Raw genomic sequence first — 24,796 nt, 5'->3', positions numbered from 1 at the left:
GGTCAATCCTGCCTCCGACCCTGGTATCAAGAGAAAAACCATTGCCCATGTTCCGAGATCCACCACATCTCCCGCACATTGTATTGTCTACTAATCTCTATTGTGTATTCTTCGACCAACTCTTTCAGTCTATGACATGAACATCCTTTATAGTCATAACCGCAACGACACCTCCAATGGTATCTTCGACATCAGGACATAGTGACCCCTTTGCCATGTTGCACACTAATTTACTTACTTGTCAGTGAACCCAATAAAGATATGGATGTGTGCATCCAAGCCTCCAAGGATACATATGCCTGGAGACTTGTCATTATTTTTCGAGAAAAATGTTCTTACGTCAAAAAAATATGACATCTTGTTGTCGCTCGTCAAAAGCAGCCCTATTTATCAGCCCCCTACTATCAGACGGCTCAGTGTGGGCACAATCGAGTTTGATTTTTTAATAAGAATAAATTGTTAGAATAAATTATAAAGATGAAAAGCAACATTTTTAGTAATTATCCACTATTTTGATATTGTGGAGGTAAGGATTGATCTTCATGTTCATAATAATAGTGGCTTTAATGTTACACACTAGTTCTTTTCTTTTATGAGTGTGCATTGCTCCTAGTTAAGGGCATCTTCGACTCACATGATTCTAAGGGTTAGGGTTAGGAAAACGCAAGACTGAGATGTCATGGTATATTTAATCCTACAAGAATTGGAAATGAAGGAATCTTTAAGAGGGGATGTGTGGCTATGCCACAATAAAAATATAGTAATTTGTGTGAAGAAATATGGACATGACATGATTTTCATTGACACAAAGAAAAATTTCCATGTGGTTGAAACTAAAGGAAAAGTTTCCTATGAGATTGCATGCAAATTAGACCATAGAAAAATTCTATGGTTTCCAGTTCTACAACTATAAACCAAACTAGCTCTATAGAAAAAAATTCTAAGGGACGTATAATCCATTGAAATTCTTTTGAACCAAACAACTCCTAAACCATGTTGAATCTCTACAAGTAAACACAAGAATTTGTAGTAGAAGTTAAATCGGTTGCACCAAAGGAGAACCGCCCATTTTTTCTAAAGCATTTGGTGCATGGCACACATGTCATTGAAAAAAGATCCATGAGATTGGATTTAAGGAAATGTTTCCCTCCGAATTGTATAGAAAGTGAAGCACGGGAAGATTTTATATGGTTTAGAATTGTACAAACCAAACAAGCCTAGAAATTTAAGCAGGGTCCTAGTTTTTCTAAATTAAAAAGAAAAACTCAACTACTACCTTTGCTCCTGGAAAAGAGTGGACATTTTATTCATAGTTTTAAAATTTGAAGAAATTTACATTAAAAATGACCGAAATCGATAAATTCATATTGTAACATTTTGATATTTTTCTATACAATTCATCAAAGTTTACATTTGAATTTGGATAAACTCTATGCCTCTTCTTATTTGAAATTGGAACGAAGATGGCATGGTCTTAACTATCTGACCAAATGTTTTACTCCAAAAAGAGGATATCAATTGCTAAATAAACATCTGCAGTTGAATTTGGCACAAACCATTGTTCACTTGGATTTTCTCCTGTCCGCTCCGGCGCTGAATCCAATATTCCGCAAGATGGCATGACACGGCACGGCCTTCCCCATTTACTACACTGCACGAGACTACGACCTCAAAGGCAGTCGTGACGCAGACACGGACACCATTCCAACTCCATCGTCTCGTCCTATCATCTCTTGCCCCTCCCCGACAGTCTTCTCTTTTCCCCTCCTTTCTCTTCCGCTCAACTCTTTCTCGGCTTCGGAGCTGCACATTCTATCGCATCCGTCCCATCTCCCTCACTCTTTCCCCCTCTTCCAGGTAGTATTTCCGGATCAAGAATCCACCTAAACGCATCCAGCGTCTCAGGTCCCAGCCACCTAATGCATCGTCGGTGGGAGGAGCGTGCTTCCAATCTCTGATTAAGCTTAGACTCTACCAGCTTTGGATTCTTCTCGTGATCGGCCGCATTGTGCTGTGCGGTGGCTCCTGCTTTGGAGTGGCCTGCGGCTGCGGGAGAGTGAGTGGTGTTTACTGCGCGCTTTCGGCGTTTCTTGTTTGCTCCCTTCCATGTTTCGCTTTGCTTTTGTCGGGATTTGGTACCGGAGGAGGAGGATGAGCAATTGGAGTGATTCGTTTCCCTTTCCTTGGATTCATTGTCTGTAGGTTTCTACTTGGAGAAAGTTGCGCGCTTTTCGTGTGGGAGCAATGGTGAACGACGGAGAGCAGTCGGCGATCCCCGCCGCCGCCGCCGCCGAGCCTGACGTGGAGCTCGGACGCGTCAGCGGCGGCGGCGGGAGGAGGCTAGGCGGGGAGAGCTCCGGCGAGGAGGAGGAGGGGAGCCAGCGCTTCTCGGACGCCGAGGACCGGTCATGGCACTCGCGGCAGAACTCCGCCGCACTCGAGGACCACACCTCGACTTCCGCGCCCGTCCGCCCCGGCGATGGGGAAGGAGAGGGCGCAGTTGGGCGCGCCAGGAAGTCGTGCGTGTCCGAGGGCTCGCTGGACGACGTCGACCTGGAGGCCGGGCCGGCCGAGATCACCAAGGCCAGCCCCGACAAGGACGAGATGAACTGCCGCATCTGCCACCTCGGCCTCGAGAGCGCCGCCGCCGAGTCCGGCGCCGGCATCGTGCTCGGCTGCTCCTGCAAGGACGACCTCTCCTGCGCCCACAAGCAGTGCGCCGAGACATGGTTCAAGATCAGGGGCAACAAGTAAGCCCACCTGCTCCCTCTTCCAAGATTCACCTTTTTTGCTTGGAACAATCTCATAATTCACTTCGAGAATCACCGTTAGCTTACAAAACTCAGATATTGATGTTACGATTATTCTGTCGTGAGTTCGGTAAATCTGCAAACCTGTCATTATTTGTTTAGGATAGATGCTTGCAAAAGATAATATCTGGATGCTCATATGATTGACGAATCTTTAGCAGGAACTAGTGTTCAATTTTTTTTATCCCCTTAGCTTTTTAAGTAGTGATAAAGGTTACAAGGAGATGAGAGATGACAGGGTAAAGTTGGGTAAGGCAAATGCTGAGGAATCCCAGTATGATAGATAAAGTCGGATTCCTTCTTTCGGTTGCCTTTTCTTGTAGATTCTTGTGCAATTCTGTTGCTGCCCGTGAGTGGAAGTGTTGACTTTTTCTGTTTCATCTGTATGGCAATGCCTTTGTGGTGGTCTAGACAACACACGGGGTGCTATTGCGTCACCTTACACTCATAGAATGTACTTCATGAGAAAACAATCATAATTTACTACAACTCGCTGCTCTAACCAAAAATGACCAGGATCTTCTTTTTGGGGAAAGGGGGTTTCCCAGTGGAGATTCTCCCAGTTGATGGTATCTTTTGAAATTCATTTTAAAAACTTGAGAATTTTAGAAGTTGACCAAATTTGTAAGTACTGCAGGTTGAGCAACAACAATTGTTTAGCAGCTATGCTTTTCATGTTTTTAGAATTAAATAAACATGGTCCAATTGTTTTCTGAAAGCAAGGTATTGCCGGTTGTCCTGCAAAGAATGCTAATGAGCTAGAGACCTAGAGTAGCAGAATTCCGCTTGACAATGGTAGTAAAAATAAAGGGGGCAAGAAACAAATGAAGTTGAACGCACAAGGTGTAAAAACATCATTAAATTACATAATGTAAGCTGCATAAGGTGCACTATGCTTCTCATTTCTTTTCCATGTTCTCAAAATCATGAAGTGTGCATTTAGAACAGACATGTCAATATAACTTTGGAACATGATATTATCTTTAAGCAACTACAATGTTGCGCCTTTCTGAGTACAAGATTCATGGAGAAGATAGCAACAAGAGCCTCCTTAAAAGCAAAGCATCGAAATGGATGGACAACCTTCTTTCTGCTTCAGTACTTCACTGTTTTGGAGAATATAGCAACAAGATGTCATTCCTTTTTCCTACAAAACCTTTTCGCTCTTTTGTTTTATTACATTGTCAAATGTTTTAGCTGATATTGTAAAGTGCTAGGATCAGAGTACTACCTGCGGCAGATTTTTTCTTATTTTGACTTGTGTCATTTCTGCATAGAATTGAAGACACTGTTTTTGTGAGATCCTTGTCTGATACATGCCTTTCCACTGCCTATTTGTGATTTGATAGGGGTTCAGTACCATATTGCTGCTGTCGTAGAGGCTTACTCTTCTTGAAATTAAAACCTGTTCCCTTTTCTTGTTTCAGGATCTGCGAAATCTGTGGCTCAGCCGCATGCAATGTGGTAGGTTTTGGCGACGGGGAGTTCATGGAGCAGTGGAACGAGTCGAGCAACTCCGGGGCTACGCAGGCACCTGGCAACGAGCCGCGGAGGTTTTGGCAGGGCCACCGGTTTCTCAACTTCCTTCTTGCCTGCATGGTGTTTGCTTTCGTCATATCCTGGCTCTTCCACTTCAACGTCCCCGGCTAAGCCTCGTTGTGCGGACTTCTGAATAAAAAGCTTCAGAGCCATTGTTATTGGCAGAATGGTGGCCGATATCAGGTAAAAAAACAACTGAAAACCAAACAGGAAAAACTGAGCCGAAGATGCAGGCTGCCTGATTGTGGTGGAGCTGAATTGAAAGGGTGGGTGTGTTGGTTTTGTAGAGAGCTGTTTGTATCACACCCAGCAGCGAAGAAGGCCGAGGTTGTTCCGTAGAGGTTAGGACATGGTGCCGATGCATCTGTAATTCGTTGGTCTGATTGTCTGAAAGCGGAAGACGGAAAGATGTGATGCTTGGTCGCTTAGTGCTTAGGAAATGTTAAAAACAAGTTTCTGTTGGATGTCATTGTTAAAATGTTCTCCATCTGCGTCTGCGATTCAAGCGGTGCGTGTTGTTTCTCCCAAGTTTCTACTGGAATGTTGTTTGAATATCGACCAGGGTCAAGTGCTCGTGTAGGAGACATGAATTTCACACGAAATTTGTAGGGAACCAAATGTGTCTCGTTACTCTTGTAAATGGTTCCTCGTGGGTAATGCCTCGTCATCTCGTGAATGATTATGGGGAGTCGTTAGCCATGATCTGTGTGTGTTTATGGGACCACATCTTTTTTATACAGCGTTGCGCCTAGTTGAGGGCTATTTTTCAGTTTAAGGGACCAAAGGTTACAGCATCGAAGAAATAAGCGATATTTTTTCAGTTTAAGGGACCAAGGTTACAGCATCGAAGAAATCAGAGATCTTTTGGGAGAGTAGTATATCTAACTTGCAGGATTGCGGCTTGCAGGAATCAAGGAGGGCGCGGTCGACGAGCAGCATGGGCACGCACTTGTCTGAAGGAATTTTAGCATAAATCCCAGAAGAGCTGAAACCGTTAGCTCTTCTGAACTCTCCCGTTGGCTCTTCTGAACTCTCTTGCCATCGCTGACACTTTCTGCTGACAGCGGCGACGATTCCGCAATCATCGGCTGCCGCTGGAACGACGACTTCCATTATCAGGCAAGACTGCAAGAGTCAACCAAGAGCTTACATTATCACCGAAATTACATGCTTGAGAGCATCTCCAGCCGGGGTGTCCCCCAAAACGTTCCCTAAAGCAATTTGGGGCACGCTGGACCAAAAATTTGTTCCAGCCGCGTCCCCCAAAACCCATTTTTGTTCGGCGCGGTCCTATATGGTGTCCAGCGCTCCGAGTCCGTCCCCATCCCACAGGGGACGCTCCGGGCACGTCGGACACAACGAAAAGCGAGGCGGGCTCCCACATGTCGGCGACTATTTGCATAAACCGTTGGTTCGCGCCTTTTTTCTCGTCGCTCCTTCCTTCCCGCGCCTCCCACCCCTCCGCCACCGCTGGATTTTCCGGCCGTTTGGACGTCTGATCTCCGCCGAGAGTCGGCACCGTCGTCGCGGCTGGGGCTCCCGCCGGTCGTGCCGCCGCCGCCGCTTCGCCAGCGCGTCCCAGAACGCGCCGTCAAATCCACCCCACCTCCGCGCACACAAGGTGCTCGACGACTTGCCAGGTAGGTGCGATTGGCCGCTCGTTGCGTCGTCTACCTCGGCGCAATTTTAACCATTGATTTTGCTTTAGCCATGGACAGCGACGATGAGATGCTTGCCCTGCTGCTGGAGGATGAGCAAGCCTTCGACGACGACCTGCGGGAGCATTTGCTGATAATCGCGTCCCTCCAGGACATGGTTGACGCTGAGGCGGAGAAGAGGAAGAGGCCGCGCCGCGGAGGATCAAGGCGGGGGAGAAGGAAGTCCAAGCCCCGGCAGAGGATGGAGGGGCATACCATGCTGCACAACGACTACTTTGCAGACGGTGCAACACATGAAGACAATTTTCGGCGCCGGTACAAGATGAGCAAGGGCCTTGATCTAGCATTTGTGGAGGATCAAAGGAAATACCGTGGCACCTTGATCTAGCATCTAGCCCTATTATTATATTTGTGTACTTGTTTTATTGTTTGTTGTAATTTAATTTGAAAACAATCCTCGCAAACATTTTTATTCATATGCTATATTTGATAAATGGTTTTGTGTTAAAAAGAAGTATTTTAAATGTTTGGGGGCGGCGTTTGGGGGACGCGGCTGGGGAGCGACGTCCCCCAAACGCGGCACGAACAAAACACGTCCCCCAAACGCTCAATCCGACGCGGTTTAGGGGACGCTTTGGAGGGACGCGGCTGGAGATGCTCTGATGTATTTCGGCACTTGGGATATCCGGGCACAGTCCGGGTTAGAAGAAGATGCAAATTTAGCAATGTTGTGGGGGAAAATACATCAATGCGCATATGTGCTAGGCACCCCATACATCTAAAACAATTCGTGGTAATTCAAATAAAGGTTTAAAAATCAATATTTTTTTGAAAGCAAAGATGACCAAGTATTGTACTTGTATAAAAATATTTCGCGGGGAAATTATTACCGTTGTATCCATGATAAAAATGACAAAATCAAACAAATCCCATGTCCATGTACTATTCACGCTATATTCGTCATAAACTTGTTTTTTCCCCAGAATACCATGGAAATCATTTTGAGCCCAAACATTTTTATACAAGTAAAGTACTTGATCATCTTTGGTTCCAAATTTTTTATAGATTTTTTAAATTTTTTTTTGAATTACCACAAATTTTTAGATGTATGGACATGTGGATACAAGTACAATACTTCATCATCTTTTGTTTTCAGGAGAATTTGATTTTTTTAATATTTAAAATTACCACGAATTTTGGACTTTATAGGGTGCATAGCACCCAGCTAATTTGCTTCTCTCTTTGCATGCAGAATATCAAAATAGTCACTACATCCTTCTACTAGCTACTGGATATGTTTTAAAACAGGTACTAGCATACTAGCTCTATGACTGTTTCTTGCTTTACATAGCGAAACCAGCTCCAGCGAATCAGATTCCATAATAACTTGACTAATGTTCATGCGTGTGATTAATTTAGCTCCATCATATTGGCATTATAAGCTGCATCTACATTTACCTTAGGGCATCTCCAGCGGCGCGCCGTGACCGGAAATGCGTCTGGGGCATGTTCCAGCGGGGTGACGCAAAGTGACCGGGCCGTCCGCGGAGACGCAAACCTGGCCGAAATATGCTCCTTGGATGCGTCTCTGCGGACGTTCGGAAACGTCCGCTCGTGTCTGGCGGACGTTTCGACGGGCTCGCCTGGCAGCGACCTTGCGTCGATGCGTCTTCTCAAACGCGCCAGCGACTGCAAAGCTGCGTCGCTTCGGCACTCTGCGCCACGTTAATGGCGACGATGCCTCGGCTGCCGAGCGGCCGCCCACCTCCGCCAACCACGTTAATGGCGACGTCACGCGTCCCGCGGCCACCGCATGCCGCCGGCCTATATAAAGGGGGCGTGCGTTCTTCTTCCTCATCCACTCCTCTAAAGAAACCCTAGCCGCCACAAAGCTCGACCGTAGCGCCGCCTAGGTGTTCCTGTGACGCGGCCAAGCCCGCGAGGAAGTCCATGGCCGGTCCTGGTGGCCGGCGAGGCGGTCGAGGCCGCGGCCCTGGGCGCCCCCGTGGCCGGGGCAGGGGCCGCCGTGGTGGAGCGGGGGCGCCGTGGTGGAGCAGCTACCAACTATGTGTTAGTTTGTGTAAAATCATGTTTCAAAATGTTATATTTGAAACTATGTTTAAATGAACACTGTGTCAAAAAAGGAAAAAAAATGCGTCGCCCCGCTGGAGCAGACCCCAGACGCAAACGGACGCGCGGACAAAAACGGTCATTTTTGCGTCCGCAGTGCGACGCAAACAAACGCTCGCAGACATTAAAATGGGTCGCTCGTGGTCGGCTGGAACGGCGACTTGTCGCGCTGGATGCTGCACATGTCACTCAGTGCACACACACCAGGGGCATGAGCCTGCGCCGCTGCTGCACATGGGAGACGATGATGAACGGCCTACTACGTCGTGCACGGAACGCCACCGCCGATGCGTGTGCGCCTTCATCGCGCTCATTGAGACGAGCGTTTTTTTTTTTTTTGCTTTACAGCGGCGGGATGTCTGTGATGAGCTCCGTGATCTGTGCTCACGCGATTCCATCTACCCGGACGACCATTCACACGCGTCACCACTCGCTACACAAGGCTGGGAGTGGACGGCCAAGATTGTCCATGATGGTAACATAAAGACTGAAAGCTCATCAATAATCATATGTACATACAACAATATCAGTTTCCTCCAGTTTTTTTTTCTGTCTCCGTATCAATCTGAAAGGGTTCGTCATCTGACGTCTAAAACGGTGAAACTACAGAACCGGTAACGGGGTGCCCACCTACAGCAGCAGCAGCCCCACGAGATTGAAGCTACATTCTTTACAGTGGCGTCGACTACTTCATTCATCGCCTTGCTTCATCCAGTACGTTGATCACAGTAAAGTGGGACTGCAGAACAAGATGCTACAGAGGCAGCTGGAACTTTTCGCCCAGCAGATTACCTTGTGAAAGACAAGCGCAAAACAGCTGGTCATGCACCATTGGGAGTAGCATCGCTGAGCGTGTGGTTCATGTCTTCGCCATGCTTTCCGTTCATCTGACCGCGTTGTCGCTGCAACAATCAGAAAAATATTGGTCAGGAAAACAGCAAAAGGAAGAAAAAAAAAACTGCATGCCATTCTCTACAAACTACAAAGGAAGTCCCAGCATATATGCGGATCTGTTAACTCCAAGCCAAAAGAAACTTGTGATTTGTGGTGGTTGAACTGCAAATGGAGTGAAATATGTAACTGAACTGAAAGTATGCACATCAACCAAAAGCCTATAATACCCGGTCAGTGGAATCAACAGTGTTTCCATTCAATAACTTATGGAGCTCCTCCTTCATTTTGTTGTCCTTCTCGGGCTTGTGGAGCTGTTCCTTCGTCCTGTCATCTTTATCTTTTGCGCTGACTGGAAGCAAAGATGATCCACTTGTACGATCCGGCATTTCTGTAGAATTGCAGCAAAACTTGCGTCACGGAATGCACTGTACAGAAAATTCTATATGATTCCAAGCTGTTAAGACAAGGGTAGTACCTGGGAGATTCTTGTCAATAAAAAATACGACCAGGTTGACAGTATACCTGTGGAGAGAGGATCGATCGGTCAAAAGGAAGACTGATGCATTGGCAATATAATGGTACCTCTAAAATGATAATTGATCCTACCAGGCAACAACAACATCCACGCTGTAGTGCTTGCGAGAAGCAATGATAAGAAGACTTTGGATTATGGCCATCAGCCAAGCAAATAGCTTAATCAACCTACAAAAACAATATCCGCCAGTTATACAAGAGCCTGTGAGGTACCTGCTGGCATGTCACCTATGCAATACCAAAGTCAAACGCACACTTACAGGCACAAGCACCTACAAACATGTCTCAATACCTTTTGGATCCATATTTATGGTATGTCCGCACGAAAACGAGAGTAAAGATCATGTGAGATGAAAATATCAGATCGCCACAGCCAAAAAGCACTCCATGGGGAACTGCGAAGAAAAAAATTGAAATCAAGAAAACTTTCGACTCATAATAGTCAACCCAAGAAATGAAAGGCTTACAGTTTATTAGGAGCACTTCAAGGGCATTATTGGGTGGTGGAAGAGTAGCAAGTTTCGAGCCCTACAAAAGCAAAGCACATGTTCAACAGCCCTTTGTGGCAAGATCTTGCGACTGGTAAGATAGTTCATAAGTACGCTGCAGCCAAATGGAACTGAGAGTTCAAGGTCACCTCGCGACAGTGATAATTTGGACCAGGAAGCTGAGTGGAATAGAATGTAACAATCCGCAGAAACTGTGAAGCCTGGAGGAGAAAAACGTCACTGGTTAAAACATGCATATAATTAGTAAGAGTTAGGACAGCCATACTTACAACTAAAAATGCAAGCACCCTGCGCCAGAGTAGAACAGTGTAGAAACGCTTGCTATGGTAAATGAAAGGGTGAAAACTCCACTGCAACGCCACAAATAAATTGTCAAAAGATCATAATTCGAGTTTATACTCAAGCATTATAAGACAACTAACATTGGTAAGAAAATTCTGCGAAAGATGCATAGAATAGCAAATCAATGAAAAGACTCGGGTACAATCCACCAGAAAGTATAATTAATGAAGGTGACATCTTAATCTTATAAGAACTATGGTGTAACAACAAATATCACCAAAAGATATTTTTGATGAATTTAAGATGGACTAGCGGAAATTTCTGTTACCTGGCTAAAACAAACCTAGAAATTACTTATCTCCTCCAACAATTTATATATAGGACAGCAATCGACTCAATCATTGTCTAAAAACCTTGAGATCTCACTGAGACCAATTATGTAATGTTCACAATCAATCTATATAACCACCACTTCTATTTCTTCTCATAAAAAGTTTCTTCAAAACATATTGGCTTCTTCCCTATACTAGCAGGTGTTTGTTTCATCCACATTTTTATTCTTCAGATACAATCATGCCGGTCAAATTATCAGACATAATAAGAAAAGAAAAACATTGCAATCTGCCTAATCGACAAGAATTGGAGCGAACAAGTCACCTACCAACACAAATGTAATGAAGATGGAAGTGAATAAGATCTCACTAAGATAACCTTTGTCTTGCCCAAGCTCCTAAAAACACAAAATCCAGTGGAACAAATAAATCAGTATTGAGTGTTCTTCCCCTTTAAATGATATGAACTTAATTATAACCAGATGACATACCGGAAGAGCCATAAATCCTAAATCCTGGAGTAATGGTCCGGGACGATGCAAGTAATGCACTCCTCGAGCAGCCAATCCGTGAATATACTAGTTACAGATAAAAGATTTCCATGAATTTCCAAACAATCCATTAATGTCCGAGAAAAATATGTCAATGAGTAAATCTTAAAGGACACTGCAGAATAATGAATACTAGATTTTAGTATTTTTTTCCATTCTCTTGAACAGAGTTTGAATAAATTACAAGGAGAAAAGGATAACTTATATTAGCAGTTGATCACCAAGTAGCCAAAAGGATGTTATTTTGTGTGCAATATTTCTCACGAGATCCAGCCGTCTATAATAATTTTCTTGTTTCTTAATAGTTTACTACTTCACTTTATGGTTTTGTTTCAATAAAAATCAGTGTATGACACAGAAGGCTTTTGCATCGATGAACAGAGAATTCTCAGAAAGGTCATTGATAACGGCCTACAGATTGTGCTATGGGCTTGGTTGCATGCACTACAATACTAGTTTCGAGGAGACTTAATGCAAGAGAAGAAATGCCGAAGCAACAGGATAACCTTTGTTTTTTTGCGAATCAGCAACAGGATAACTAGGGTAGTGCATTTTTACAAGAATTCAATTCAAAACATAATGAATACTTGCAAAATGAAGATTAAAATAAGAGACAATTTATCTACCATTTACATGGGTTCTCAGAAAGGTCATTGATAACGGTCTACAGATTGTTCCATGGCCATGGTTGCATGCACTTACAATACTAGCTTCGAGGAGACTTGATGCAAGAGAACCTACCATTCACATGGGTGCATCAGGGCATGCTAGTTTTCAATGCAGGTAAACCAGCGATAACACGGTAGGAAAGAATTTAGCCCATTCACATGGGTGCATCAGGGCTTGCTAGTTTTCAATGCAGGTAAACCAGCGACAACATGGTAGGAGAGAATTTAGCCTGACAACAAGTATGAAGACATATTGCTTTGGACCTTGGCACTTTATCTTTTTCACTATATTTCTACGCTGCCTCCTACTGATGTCTTTGTACAAACCCTTTTCTTTCTTACCGCTGGTCGCTTCTTGTTGTAATTTCTGTAAAACTGTAGCTATTTCTTTGGCTTTCCTTCTAATACAATACTACCTCCATCCCAAAGCTTAAGGCTTTTTTTAAAAAAAAGTCAAACAAAGTATAGTTTGACCAACTTTTAGAAGATGTATCAACAAATACTACTCCGGTTCATATTAGTTGACTCTAATATGGATGTATCTAGACACATTTTAGTTCTAGATACATCCGTATTGAAGTCAATTAATATGAATCGGAGGGAGTATAATATTTTGTAGATACCATACGAAAATATATTTCATTATCTATTTAATGATATTAATTTTGTATTTTGCATGTTAATGATTTTTGGTAAAAGCTTAGTCAAACTTGACATAGTTTGACTTTCTAAAAATAATATAAGCCTTAAGCTTTGGGATGGAGGTAGTACATGCAAGGCTCTTGCATGGTTGGAAAAAAAAACTTGGCACCAGCCCAACCCAAATTTGAAAGAACCAGCCCGTGCGCAATAGTGGAATAAGGAAGTGCAAGTTGGGATGGTGGTTCTTTTGTTGACTCCGCGAAAATGCTTCTCTCCTTCCTCTATTTCTAACTTTAGCTTTTATTTTCTTTTAATAGTAACAAGGCTTTTCCAAAGAAGCAGCATCGCGTGGGCCATTTCAGCAATCATATCACTCCTCGCTTTAGCCAAGCAAACCCTTTAGAAACATCTCCTATCGATTTTAAGGCATGGAGCATGCGATAGACTGTACACAAGAGGTGGGTAAAGGCCGTTCAGCCATGCTTCTACTACTTTTAGTATTAGTTGGCAGCTATAGCAGCACCATGTATCATATATCACAAGCTGTTAAGAGTTAATGCTGAATATTATACTCTGCATGTTAATTTGGACCTATTGCACACAACATGCAACACATCTTACATGCTACTAGTACTAAAGTTGTATATACAGACCACAGAGGAAATTTTAAGTCATGTATCCCTCTCTGGTACTCTCCACCTGATCAAAAACACCTTTGACACGAGCTGGTGTATAATTTAGCATGCCTAGTTCAACCAAGTACACCACAAGGCAAACTCTTTATAGAATTCAAACCAGTCCCCTAATCCAAAACTCGAATTAGCAGCAAATTATGCAATGCAAGGCTAACAAAAAAAAAACAAAAGAAAGGGGTGAACCATCAGGGTCATCAAAATTTTGAAACACTTGAGGCTCAGAGAGTAGCAGTGACAACTAACAGAGCACAGTATGGCCTAGTACTTTAACACACGGGGGAAACAATTCAACGAACAAATTGAGAGCTTCACCTGAAACACAATTCCGGCAAGGAGCAAGCGCCACTTCTCGAAGAGAAGCTGCAGCTCTACCGTCGTCTCCGCGGTCACCTTCCTCCATAGCTGCACAGAGACCAACCGGAGAAAAAAAAAAGAACTTAACAAACTATGCCTAGAATAGAATATGGGGGGGGGGGGGGGGCAAACACAAGGACGGCAGCGAATCGAGACCTTGGTTGCCTCCCGCGCGAGGTAAATCGCCATGGCCGCAGCTCCCGTTTCGGGTCCTCCGACTACAGCTAGCTCCGGGTGGGTTCACATCCATGCTCCGATCCGCGCATCACTGCTCCGATCTTGGCATCTCGCGCGGTAATTTCGCTGCCTCGGTACCGCCGTGAGATCGGCGCCGCCACCGAGTGGACGGCCACCCGAAGCAGCTAGCTTGGGTCCCCTCGGCGAAGAGAGAGTGGGTGCGTGAAGGTATTCTCCGGCGAGGCGACGAGTGGGAGTGGGTGGTCCGGCCGCCGCTGAGGAGTCACGCGGCGACGGCGTCGACGGTTTGAATCGGGGGGGTGGAGGGTGGTCCGCGAAAACGAGGCAGGGAAAGTGGACGTTTTGGTAAAAGTGGTTGGCTTAAGAGCAGCTCGAGTAACTGACCACTCTCTCAGCGGAGTAGCAGTAGGCAGCTGCGTCCATTTGGATTTTGGAACTCGTATAGAAATAGAAAAGGTTGCTACCTCATTTTTTGAAAGTTAAACTCCATGGAATTTGGTCAAGTTTTTAGAAAAAAAAACATTTTTAATACAATCCAAAATCAACACCCTTAGATACATATTAATATGTTTTCAAATGATATTTTATATTGTATCATAGTTCCTGCTAGTTTCTTCTAAAAATTTGCTCAAAATTTACTTAGCTCAACTTTTCAAAAAAAAGGAGGAGTATCTAACTTTGCGTATTTTGACAGATTTTGTAATACTAAGATGTAGATTTATGTGTCTGCAGAGCAGGTATGGGCAGGGATGACAAACCATGTGGGAGCGGGCATCCCTAGGGTTCGTGCAGCCCTTAGTTTGGGGCGGCAGGACCTTAGGGGAGTTTGGTAGGGCAGCCCATGGCAAGTGCAGCGGTGGCGGAAGCGAGAGTGACGTAAACTTCCCTGCATGGTCATTTCCCCCTCCCACCAGTTTTGATATCATGAATTTTGGACTTGGCAATACCCAAATAGTTTTTAACATGTTGATAGTCACATTAAAGGGTGTAATTATTTCTCAGTCGACTGAGAACTAACTTCATTCTCACTCACATGAAATCATCAAATTTCAGTTGCAACTAATGTTACAACTCATAACTAGTACGAATAACAATGCAAATCAAATGATGTAAGACTTGACTAAGCATGGAGTTAGTTCTCAACTAGCTAAGAACTAGCAATCCTCACATTAAAATATGAATTGAAGTGTTTATAAATAAAGGGTTATGTGTAGCTTGGGCTCCGTTTTAAGTTTTCCCACATATGAGCAAGCTCTTGGAGTTGCTCTAAAGCACGCAACTACACGAGAGCCATTGGCAAATAATGCAGTCGGCAGGCAAATAGTTGAATAAGATGTGGAACATACATTCATACAATCACAGTTTGTCCCGGTGTCACGAAAGAATCAAACTTTAACCAATCTAGTATCAACGTCACCCAAACCTTATTATTCTGTGCAAGGTTGGCATAAAGGAAAAATAAATGTTCCGAGCACACGGAATGCAAAACAACCTGGACGATTCGACGGCCACCGTCGCCTCATATCAAACTTTTAAACACTGGACGCACTGGTGGAAAAACAGCAACAGAAAAGTGATATTCTATTTCCTTACCATTTTGGGTGAGTGTTTCTGTCTTGAGCACATTCTCTTTTGTTTACTCCATGCATGGTATGTGGCTAATCGATGAGTTATGCATGACTGTGCATGTATCGTGTCCGCAGGTTCCACTCGGATTCTTATGGTAATTAAAGTTCGGACCTCCTCGGTTCTCGTCCACGACTCTCCGAATATGGATCCGGCGCTTTGGGGCGACATGAGAAAAATGATGCAAAAGTAATTATTTTCATTCATTTGCGCTCTATATCGATCGGCCTATTTCGTTCATCATTTCCTAATATCAAGTAACTAATTAATAACTCTCTTGTTTATTTAATTTTCTTTGCCTCGTAGGGTTTGGAGACGGTTCGTAGATACCAAGGTCGGTGAATTCAAAAAAGAGCTACATTTTAAAATGGCGAGTGCGGACGGCGGGGATATTCAGCCACCGGGGACCAATCTATGTGGATACTATGTTTGTGAGAGGATCCGGAGATACCGCAATGAGCGGGACCGAAGTGTGAGAACAACATCATGAGGAATAACCTCCGGAAGACGCTTAGTCCGGAAGCTCGCTTCCGACCACTTCAAGAGGAACTAGTCTGGATGGTTGGCGAGGAAGTCATCGATCCTAGAGGAGAACACTATTACGATGACGTAGAACTTTATATGCACCAGAATTTGTAACTAACTTGTTCAAAATTGTATATGGTCATCCGATATTGAATATATATTGTATATGGTCATCCGATATTGAATATATATTGTATATTCCTCTTGAATTCTTTTTGGTTCTAATTTCAAATTTGTTTGAAATTGTACATTCATATGCATGTATGTATACGATACCGTAGAATATGTGAAACTCCTTCAAAATTAAAACCCAAAAGAAATAAAATAATACAAATTAAAAAGAAACCAGATTTAGGGGGAGGGGGCTAAACCCTAAACCTGCGGAGGCCTTTAGTCGCGGTTGGCCGGAAGAACCGCGACTAAAGGTCCTCCGCCCTAGCGCTCTCCTGCGGCCCACGTGGACGGACCTTTAGTCGCGGTTCGTAGGAACCACGACCAAAGAGGAGCCTTTAGTCGCAGCTACTTTGGTCGCGGTTGCGCATCACGACCAATGGCGATTGCTTAACCGCGACCAAAGCCCCTTTTTCCACCAGTGACGGGAATAACCGGTTTTTTGTGTAGCTGGAAAAAAGAGGGGCGAGATTCGAACGCTCGCGACGCGATCGATACAGCTCCCTCGAAGGGACGATCGGCCGGGCCGCCGGGCCAGGACGGAGGGAATACGCCGACGGCCGACACTGGTAGCCAGCCAGCTAGGGTGGCCATGCTACTACGAGACAAGTGGATGACAAGGTGCACCAACTGCTAACATGAGCATGTGCTGTTGTGCTAAGGCAATCAATATATACGGCATATGCATGAAACGAAAAATATCGCTCGCATGGCCATCGGGCGGCGAACATGACAAGGGCGTGGGTGACGGAAGTGAGAGTGAGAGCTCTAGGCTTGTACGGGTCGGGCGGGAGAAGCTTTGCAATCGTGGCGAAGCAAAACGTAACTGGACAAACGAACGCGACGAGGACGCGGTGTTGCCGCGGTAGCCTCATCGATCATGTCTCATTCGGGGCTGACATGGTTTCTAAAATGCCGAAAGGCCGAGACGTCGGTGTCATACACGCGTACATAGCAGTCAGTCGCCGTCGACCACGTCATCAGTCTAGTTATATTTTTTTTTTCAGAAACAACGCTAAAAAACACGTATATACACAAATCCTGCTTCTATTTTTTTAATAATACAATATGTAATAGCATTATAAAACGAAAGTAATGAAAATATAAGTAAATCTTTGGATCACGTAGCGATGACTCGGAGTGAACGTCGTCCTCGCCCTTCCATCGCTAGAGCCAAGCAAAGTTTATCGAATACTACTAAAAACTTGTTGTAATGCACAACCATAACCATAGCCAATGATCAATGTTGAGAACTTTAGATCAAAAGAGCCAAAGGTGTAACCACACACGTGAATACAGAAACAAACGGAATCGGAGGAGATTCATCGGGCACATAACTCCATGTGCACTCCATCGGTGCTAGGCGCACCACCAAAGGGACGATAGGGACGGGAGCCCCGAGTACCTTATTGTAACTTCAGGATGTTGCCACCACCTCATCATCCCAAAATAATACATCAAACAACTAAACAAAGAACAAGAACCTTCCCGCCAACAAGAGGCCGTGGTCCGCTGCACCTCAAGACCCTAGGGGCCACCGTAGGTGGAGCGAATTGGCTTTGTCGCCGACGAGGGGGACATAACACTAGATTGCTTTTTTGGATCACCTCGCTCCAAGCCATTTGCGCTCGTATCGCTTCCTTGTCATCATTTTCATTGTTATTAGGGTGTTGATCACTACTCGCAATTGTGCACCGTGATACTTGTCTTCTGGAACTATATTTGTATATTAACTTTTTGTTGGTTGTTAACAAGGTTAAATATAAACTTTCAACCTTGATGGAGTCCGTTTGTTAAGAAAACAAAGACATAATTTATGCTAATTCCAAGCATTCACAACATGGTTTAAATATGAGCTAAGATGTTGAACTATCGGTCTACTAGTGGAAGAATTTTAGATCTAGACCTACTTGCCAAATGAAATTGGTAACTCAATCTAACACCGTGAGATTTATCTTGGATTTGAATCGAACATCGGATTATCTGGTTCCAAGCATTTAGATAATTTGAACTAATTTTTGGATAATCTACATCCGCGATTGCTATTTGCTATATCGTTTTTATGCCGTATCTAAAACATTACTTCAGAAAGAATCAGATATTCTTGTTCATCAAATTCCTTAAAATTGAATATAAATGCCTTAAAACGGGTTTAGAGGTGGATTCGGTGCATAAACTATTCTCTCCGATTAAGTACAAGAGCATTGTCCTGACAGCCGAGCCATACGAAACCATAGAAAAATCCTCAGGTGGTTCACGGCGGTGAATTGTAGATGTATGTGTGACCAGGTGATACGTACTTTATGATTCGCCTACGAAAATCATCCGTATGTGGAAAAGGTCTGACAATAATTAACTGCTTACATTTTTCGTCAGTAGGGAATGCTGGATTTTTCATTTGTTGTGTTTCATGAGGCAACAAAAGCGCGCCTACCAACCAGAACCCATTTGACGCTCAGCCGTTTGGCAGTTGCGTTTTAGCATTAGTTTTTTGAGCTCCGGCTTGTGCATAAGCTACCTTAAATTGAATTATCCATGTAAAATAAGCTCATGGAAAACTGTAGTTCAGTTTTTTCGGCTTCTAGTGTGCTAGCTTAGAGTGTGAGTTGGATAATGAAAAGTCAGTGTCGCCCTTGGAGTGAATTTATGTTCTAACTAACTAATATTGAGTTATTTTGTATTGTTTTTCACATATATGAAATCTAGCATAGTAGTTGAACATGTACAAACTCTGTACTCTAATTACACGATCATCATCTACTCGAAACCGGATGACACGTGTCTAGGATTACAGTGATGCACATGCAAAACGTAAAAAAATGGTGATTGTTTAGAAAGAAGTTGAGCTAATTGTACATGGACACACATGTTAACAGATTCATGGATGCACATAGTACCAGCAGGGACTTCGAGGGCCTAGAGCGACACGATAATAATGACCCCTTATTTACTGTGGCAAAGCTTTCTTAGGATAGGGGCCATTGCCCCTACCCATACTCTAGAAAATTCCTTTAATAAAATATTTATGTTGATTTTTTTTAAATATTACTTGTAGCTTAAGTCTAGTTGGTGCGCTTGGGCCTCTTAACAATCTACGTCAAGTTCGACCACTTGGCCACACATAAAAGACTTAAAAATGTATTAGTATCCACCGCAAGAGAAATATTAGTAATGCAATAGAAAATTAAATAATATTTACATTTGAAATATCCATGGTCTTTCGAATCTCGGTGAAGACATTGAAATTATTTATTTCTATTGATCGAGCGAACTATATACCATGATTCTTATTTTTACCATAGCTACTTGTGTACATGTGTGTATACATATGTATCTCTAATTAACACACACACAAAAATTATGAGAGTCGGTGTTGTTCTGCATATTTTGGAAGGCTAGAGAGAAATCGGGTGATTGAGAAAAAATATTTAGAAATTTTAACATATATTTGTTAAAGGAGTCAGAGTAGAGACATGGTAAGCTGCAGCTTGGACCTTCTGTATTTTCAAGAATTATTCTAAATTGTACGGCCTAAAGAGTAAATATTGATTTTTTTTGGCAAGAAGAGTCGGAGTAGAGGCGCGATAAACTGCAACATAGAGTAACCATATTTTCTAGAATTATTCCAAACTATATGGCCTAAAAAATATAAAATTATAGTATAAGTGTACTAAGTACGTGACAAATCTTGGGGTGGCCCCTAGGGCGTAGAAGCCCTAGTGCCCCTCTTCCCCACCCAATGGGCTGGCCCTAAGGGGAAGGAATCCCAGCCGGAGAGCTCAAGCTCGATCCGGACCGACAACGAGGGGTAGCCGCAGCTATTCGATGGAATGCAACCATAGCAGTGTGGGGATGGTTTTTCGGCGGCATGGATGGCGGAGGTGCCATCCTGCGACACTGGCTCGGTTGTGGCTTCGGCGGTGGAAGACAGAGGTACCCTAGCTATGGTTGTTTCGTTGGAGAGGAGACAAAGAAGAGGAAAACGACTCGGTGGCTGATTCAGGCACATCATCACGGTGAAAATTGTGTAATTACAACGAGGAATAGAGGTATCATAATATATCGATTCGGTGGAAGCTCTGGAAAACTGGGGTCTAGTGGTTTCCTCAAAATTGTGAAGGAATGGTTAAAAGCGGTTGTCCACAAAAGATTTAAAATCTATATTTTTAAGATTTTGGCTTCTTTTCACCATTAAGTTGTCTAGAAGTTTAAAAAGGACTGAGCATTAGGGCGTGTTCGGCAACTCACCAGCTCCCAGCTTCTCCGAAATTCTCCGTGGAGCAGCACCGAACGTCCTAAATCCGCGAAGCTAGATTCGAGAAGCCAACCAACTTTGCAGTGTAAAACGCGGAGCACCACTTTTGTCGATTCGTGGATCAGTAAAATGGTGGAGCAGCCGGGAATTACGAGAGAATGCCACCGCTGAGTGAAAAACGTTTTGATCCGATCTATTCCTCGCGTGTCTCGCTCGAGTTGACCGAGCAAGCCCACAGCCCCATCCCCGACCTCCTCCAGCTGCAGGCCACCGCCGCCCCAACCACCTCTGTAGGCCACCAGCTCCGACCCGAGCAGCTCCCCCGACATCCCGTACGAGCTCCCCTGCCACCACGCCGAGCTCCGCGCGACCGGCCTCCTCCACCTCCGACCGAATCTCGAGCTCCTCGGCCATCCCCGACCTCCTCCTCGAGCAGCAGCAGCGCCCCCGCCTCCATCCGTGGCCGCAGGAGCGACTCCGGCCCGGGATCTCCACCTCGCCGCCGCCAGGATTCTCCACCTCGCCGCTAGGGATCTTCTCTTCAAGGCCGCTCCCAGTTCCCACCGCATCCCGTTCAGCCGCCGCTCGTCTACCACATCTCCGGTACATGCGGCCGCCGCCTCTGCCCGGACCTCCTTCAGTCCATGCTCCGGCTGCCGATGTCAACCTTCCGTTCGTCAAACTGAAGTGGTCTTCGGCTGGGCCTGTTAGGATAAATGGGCTCCCAGCCCAGCAGGAAAGGAGGAGCGGCACCGAACGTTCGTCGCTCCGGCAGCGACGCTGGAATCGAGTTTTAGAAGCGGGATCGACGGATTTGGTGAAGCGGGACCCGTTTCCGAACACGCCCTTAATTGCCTAGTTTTAACATACTGTAACTGCTTCATGTTTTTCAGATAATGATGCCCTGCAGCACTCGAATCCACTGAAGAAAAGAAAAACAACTAGACCAAATCCAACGCCCCAAATGGCCACATGGCCACATTTAGCCCATTGTGGAAGCGCGCAATCATCCCTCCATTTGGAGAGAGGCTGTGTCATTGCCTTACACGCACTCGGGTCTCAATCATACTCAGGCCCATATATATATAGGCCGTATGTCACTCGACCTTTCTGCAACGAAAATTATCGAGCCCCAAACGCGGGAGCGCATCGGCACCACAGCTACTCGAGAATCCTTGTCGCTGCCGCATCTTCCTCCACTCCCCAATTGGAGCGCACGAGACAATTCGGGCCATGGCGATGCTCCAATCTGTTATTGCCTCGCTTTCCGGCAGTCGGCACCGGCCTCTCGCTTCTTCGGCAATGTTGGCCGCCGCAACCCTGCACCCTGCTTCACATCGAAGGTATGCACCTTTCGTATTGAACGTGGATGTCTTATCCCAACGATGTGGCCGAATCACGGTGTTAGGGTTACTGGATTAGAGGATCAAATTAGGCCGAATCATATGAGGCATCATCACGCTTTACGAGCTAGAGATCCGACAGTTTTCTCTCTCTTACTGCACATAACAACTTCTATGGGAAAGCCGTCTGAGACCAGCAATTTGGGCGAATTGTTCTCGGTCCAGGTACGGTGACTAAGTAGCACATGAATTTTCTGATCGGGAAGAGCATTGTTCTGCATATATATAAATATAAAATCGGATGCTTTCATGTTTGGGACCAGAAGAAATTTAGCACCTCTGTGAGCCTGCAGCACGTAGTTGACTAGCTGGTCCTTAATCCTTTGGGCTCTGTGTAATTGCTACCCTCCTGTTCCTTGATATAAGGTGTACTATTTTTTGGATAAGTCAAACATGACTTATCCAATTTGTTGAAATAAGGGGCAAATGTATGGGTCAATCACCTGAGGCATGTGGTTGCTATTGAATGCAAGAGCTTTGGGATAATACATATACTTTTGTTTTTTCTTGTGTACAATTTGGTGAAATAAGTTTGATAATCTTTTTCAACTCTGATTTGCACCGGAATTATTATTTCCACAGAAACAAGCATGAATTCGTGAACGGAGACTTCACACACTGGTACTTACATCGTCCTTCTTTACTACTGTGTTAAAAAATATAAGCCTTTTTAAAAAGCTATAAATTAGCTTTTTTTTAAAGGCTTATATTTTGGAACGGAGGTAATAACAAGTTTGTGGTGGGTGTTTTATTATACGGCCTGGGGTTAACACACACAATGAAAACTTTTGTAGCCACAAACTATTTGAAGAAGTTTCATAAGCAAAAGGAAGGATAGAGAGAACAATTTCTAATTTATGTATGATGATGTAGTCATATTAGCCATGCTTATGTCAACTTGGTAGCATGACAAAGATAATTAGTTGATGCTTTTGTCATTTCCACCTTACTGTCATTTATTCATTCTATTCTCTTCTCCAAGTTTATTTATGGATTTACTGAGATTCGAAAATTTACTTGATCTATTGAGGGACAAAAGAAAGACTAGGGCCCCTAACGATTTTCAACTTGCTTTCAGTCTTCAATTCTACATTCTTTTGGTCGTGATCATTCCTAATTTGATCAATCTTTACAGGAATGGCGTGGCATATTTGATTGGTGGCTGTACTATTGCCGCATCGCTTTTGTTCTATCACTGTGTGAAAACATCCAGGTACAATACGGCACACCATGGAAAGAAATACGGATCTGATACTGGTCATTACGGACAAGAGAAAGCGGAGGAAAAGAAAAGATTGTCTGAAGCGTCGATGTCTAACTGAAACTTGAAAAAACAAGTCTAGGTAGTGTTATGTTCTACTTGTGTATATGACTATATTCGCTGGCGAGCAGTTGTAATTTGAGCATCAGAAGGAATCAAATAAAGAGAGTACTCTATCAGTTTTCTACATTTGTTTGTGTTTTTGAACCATGCTGCTCTACTCTAGATATGATTAACAGATCTAATAAAGTCAAGATTGATCGGTCCGAATGGAAACTGGGTGGTTCACCTCTTTTTCACATGCTAATTTGGTTAAACTTGTTAGGAGAGACTTGCACACTGGGATGAAACAGAAGCAAATCAAACTTCCTGTGACGGATGTCAGGATGTGAGTTGAGGAAGGTAGGATATATAGCATCCAACGTATATATAATACCTCTTCTGAACTAACAAAATACCAATTTCCACAGTTCAAAAAAAAAAAAAAAATACCAATTTCCAAAAAGAATACGCTAAGAAATTACGTGCTATATATGCATGAAAAAACATTATAAAGTCGGGTCATAAAAAGATGGCTTGCCCGGGTTCCAACCAGACTAGCAGAAGCCTGTGCTAAACTGGCACGGAACTTTCTATCACAAAGCAATTTTTAGAGTCGACAGTGGAATTGTAGACTATTTTCCACCGCCCTGTCAGCGGAAATACATAAATTTCACTGCGATATCAAACTTGGTAGTAGTGATTTCTGATTTGTCGCACGCGAAACAATCTCTGCGGAAAACAATAGATACCATCGCGTCACATGTTCATGATAAATCCCTACAGACTTGTGAGTGAGCGGGGTCATGTCTACAGAGCAAACTAAACGAGCCACGGACACGCAATTCTAGTATCGGGACTGGGCTAGCTGGACTAGGTGCAGGGAAACGTGCTCTCTGTGATGGGCCTGATGGCCGTAAAGCCCAGTGCTTGTCTTGATTGGATGTGTCCGGATAGGGCTTTCACGTTCTCGTACAAGAGCTTGGGTCTGATAGCCGAGCTACTCAATCTCAGAAGGAACCTAAACTTTTCATTTTTGAACAGGAACCCAATCAGAATCCTCCGAGTCTGAAACACTCCAAAAAATGGAGGGAGAATATAACCACTCGGACAGGTGGGCCAATGTAGCAACCAGTGAGAAAAAGTCACACAGAAAATTCCATGCACACGGCGCCACCACAGCGCAGCAGCGCCAGCTTACACCCGGTGCAAGCGCACTTGCTTGCGCGCCAACCCTTGCACGTGAAGCGATGCTGTGCAATCCATCTCGGCTCTCATTACAGAGCTCATGGCTTTAACGCTTTTTTTAGATGGACACAAGTCACAATCCATGCGACCATGCACCTTGATAAAACCAATCACTATTCCCTGTACGGATACATCGATGATCAGAAAGCGTGAACAGCGGGCACGCACGTACAGACTCGAGCTGCTTGCGGCGTACGCGCCCGAAGGTCCGAGCATCAGAGACGGAGCCGGCACGACCGGCAGCCGATTCAACAAAAAAAAGGCGTCCAGACAGATGCGTGCACCTGAAACTAACAATAGAAGGGTGTAAGAGCATCTCCAGTCGCGTCCCCCAAACCGTCCCCCAAAGGGATTTGAGGCGCGCCGGACAAAAAAAGCGTTCCAGCCGTGTCCCCCAAAGCTCTTTTTTGTCCGGTGCGCCCCCATTCGGTGTCCGGCGCCCCGAGCCCGTCCCCGTCCCACAGGGGACGCA

General features: G+C 44.4%; 2 protein-coding genes across 2 annotated transcripts; one reads left to right on the top strand and one right to left on the bottom strand.

Moving 5' to 3' along the window:
* The first annotated feature begins 1,686 nt into the window (after window positions 1-1,686).
* Window positions 1,687-4,834, top strand: LOC124668061. Its single transcript, XM_047205267.1, has 3 exons — window positions 1,687-2,056; window positions 2,203-2,750; window positions 4,238-4,834. Exons 2-3 carry the CDS (start codon window positions 2,245-2,247, stop codon window positions 4,458-4,460), a joined length of 729 nt encoding a protein of 242 aa, XP_047061223.1. The 5' UTR covers window positions 1,687-2,056; window positions 2,203-2,244; the 3' UTR covers window positions 4,461-4,834.
* Window positions 4,835-8,620: 3,786 nt separating this feature from the next.
* On the bottom strand, window positions 8,621-14,120 carry LOC124666734 (phosphatidylinositol:ceramide inositolphosphotransferase). Its single transcript, XM_047204062.1, has 12 exons — window positions 13,755-14,120; window positions 13,557-13,646; window positions 11,180-11,266; window positions 11,018-11,086; window positions 10,344-10,424; window positions 10,203-10,274; window positions 10,033-10,093; window positions 9,858-9,960; window positions 9,638-9,733; window positions 9,507-9,553; window positions 9,259-9,419; window positions 8,621-9,039 (listed from the first exon to the last, which is right to left on the bottom strand). The coding sequence occupies exons 1-12, from the start codon at window positions 13,785-13,787 to the stop codon at window positions 8,959-8,961; spliced, it is 981 nt and encodes a 326-aa protein (XP_047060018.1). The 5' UTR covers window positions 13,788-14,120; the 3' UTR covers window positions 8,621-8,958.
* Window positions 14,121-24,796: the final 10,676 nt, after the last annotated feature.

Source organism: Lolium rigidum, chromosome 6 (genome assembly GCF_022539505.1).
Source record: "Lolium rigidum isolate FL_2022 chromosome 6, APGP_CSIRO_Lrig_0.1, whole genome shotgun sequence".
NCBI lineage: Eukaryota > Viridiplantae > Streptophyta > Magnoliopsida > Poales > Poaceae > Lolium > Lolium rigidum.
The sequence above is the reverse complement of the archived record's forward strand: the minus strand, read 5'-3'. Positions and strand labels throughout refer to the sequence as shown.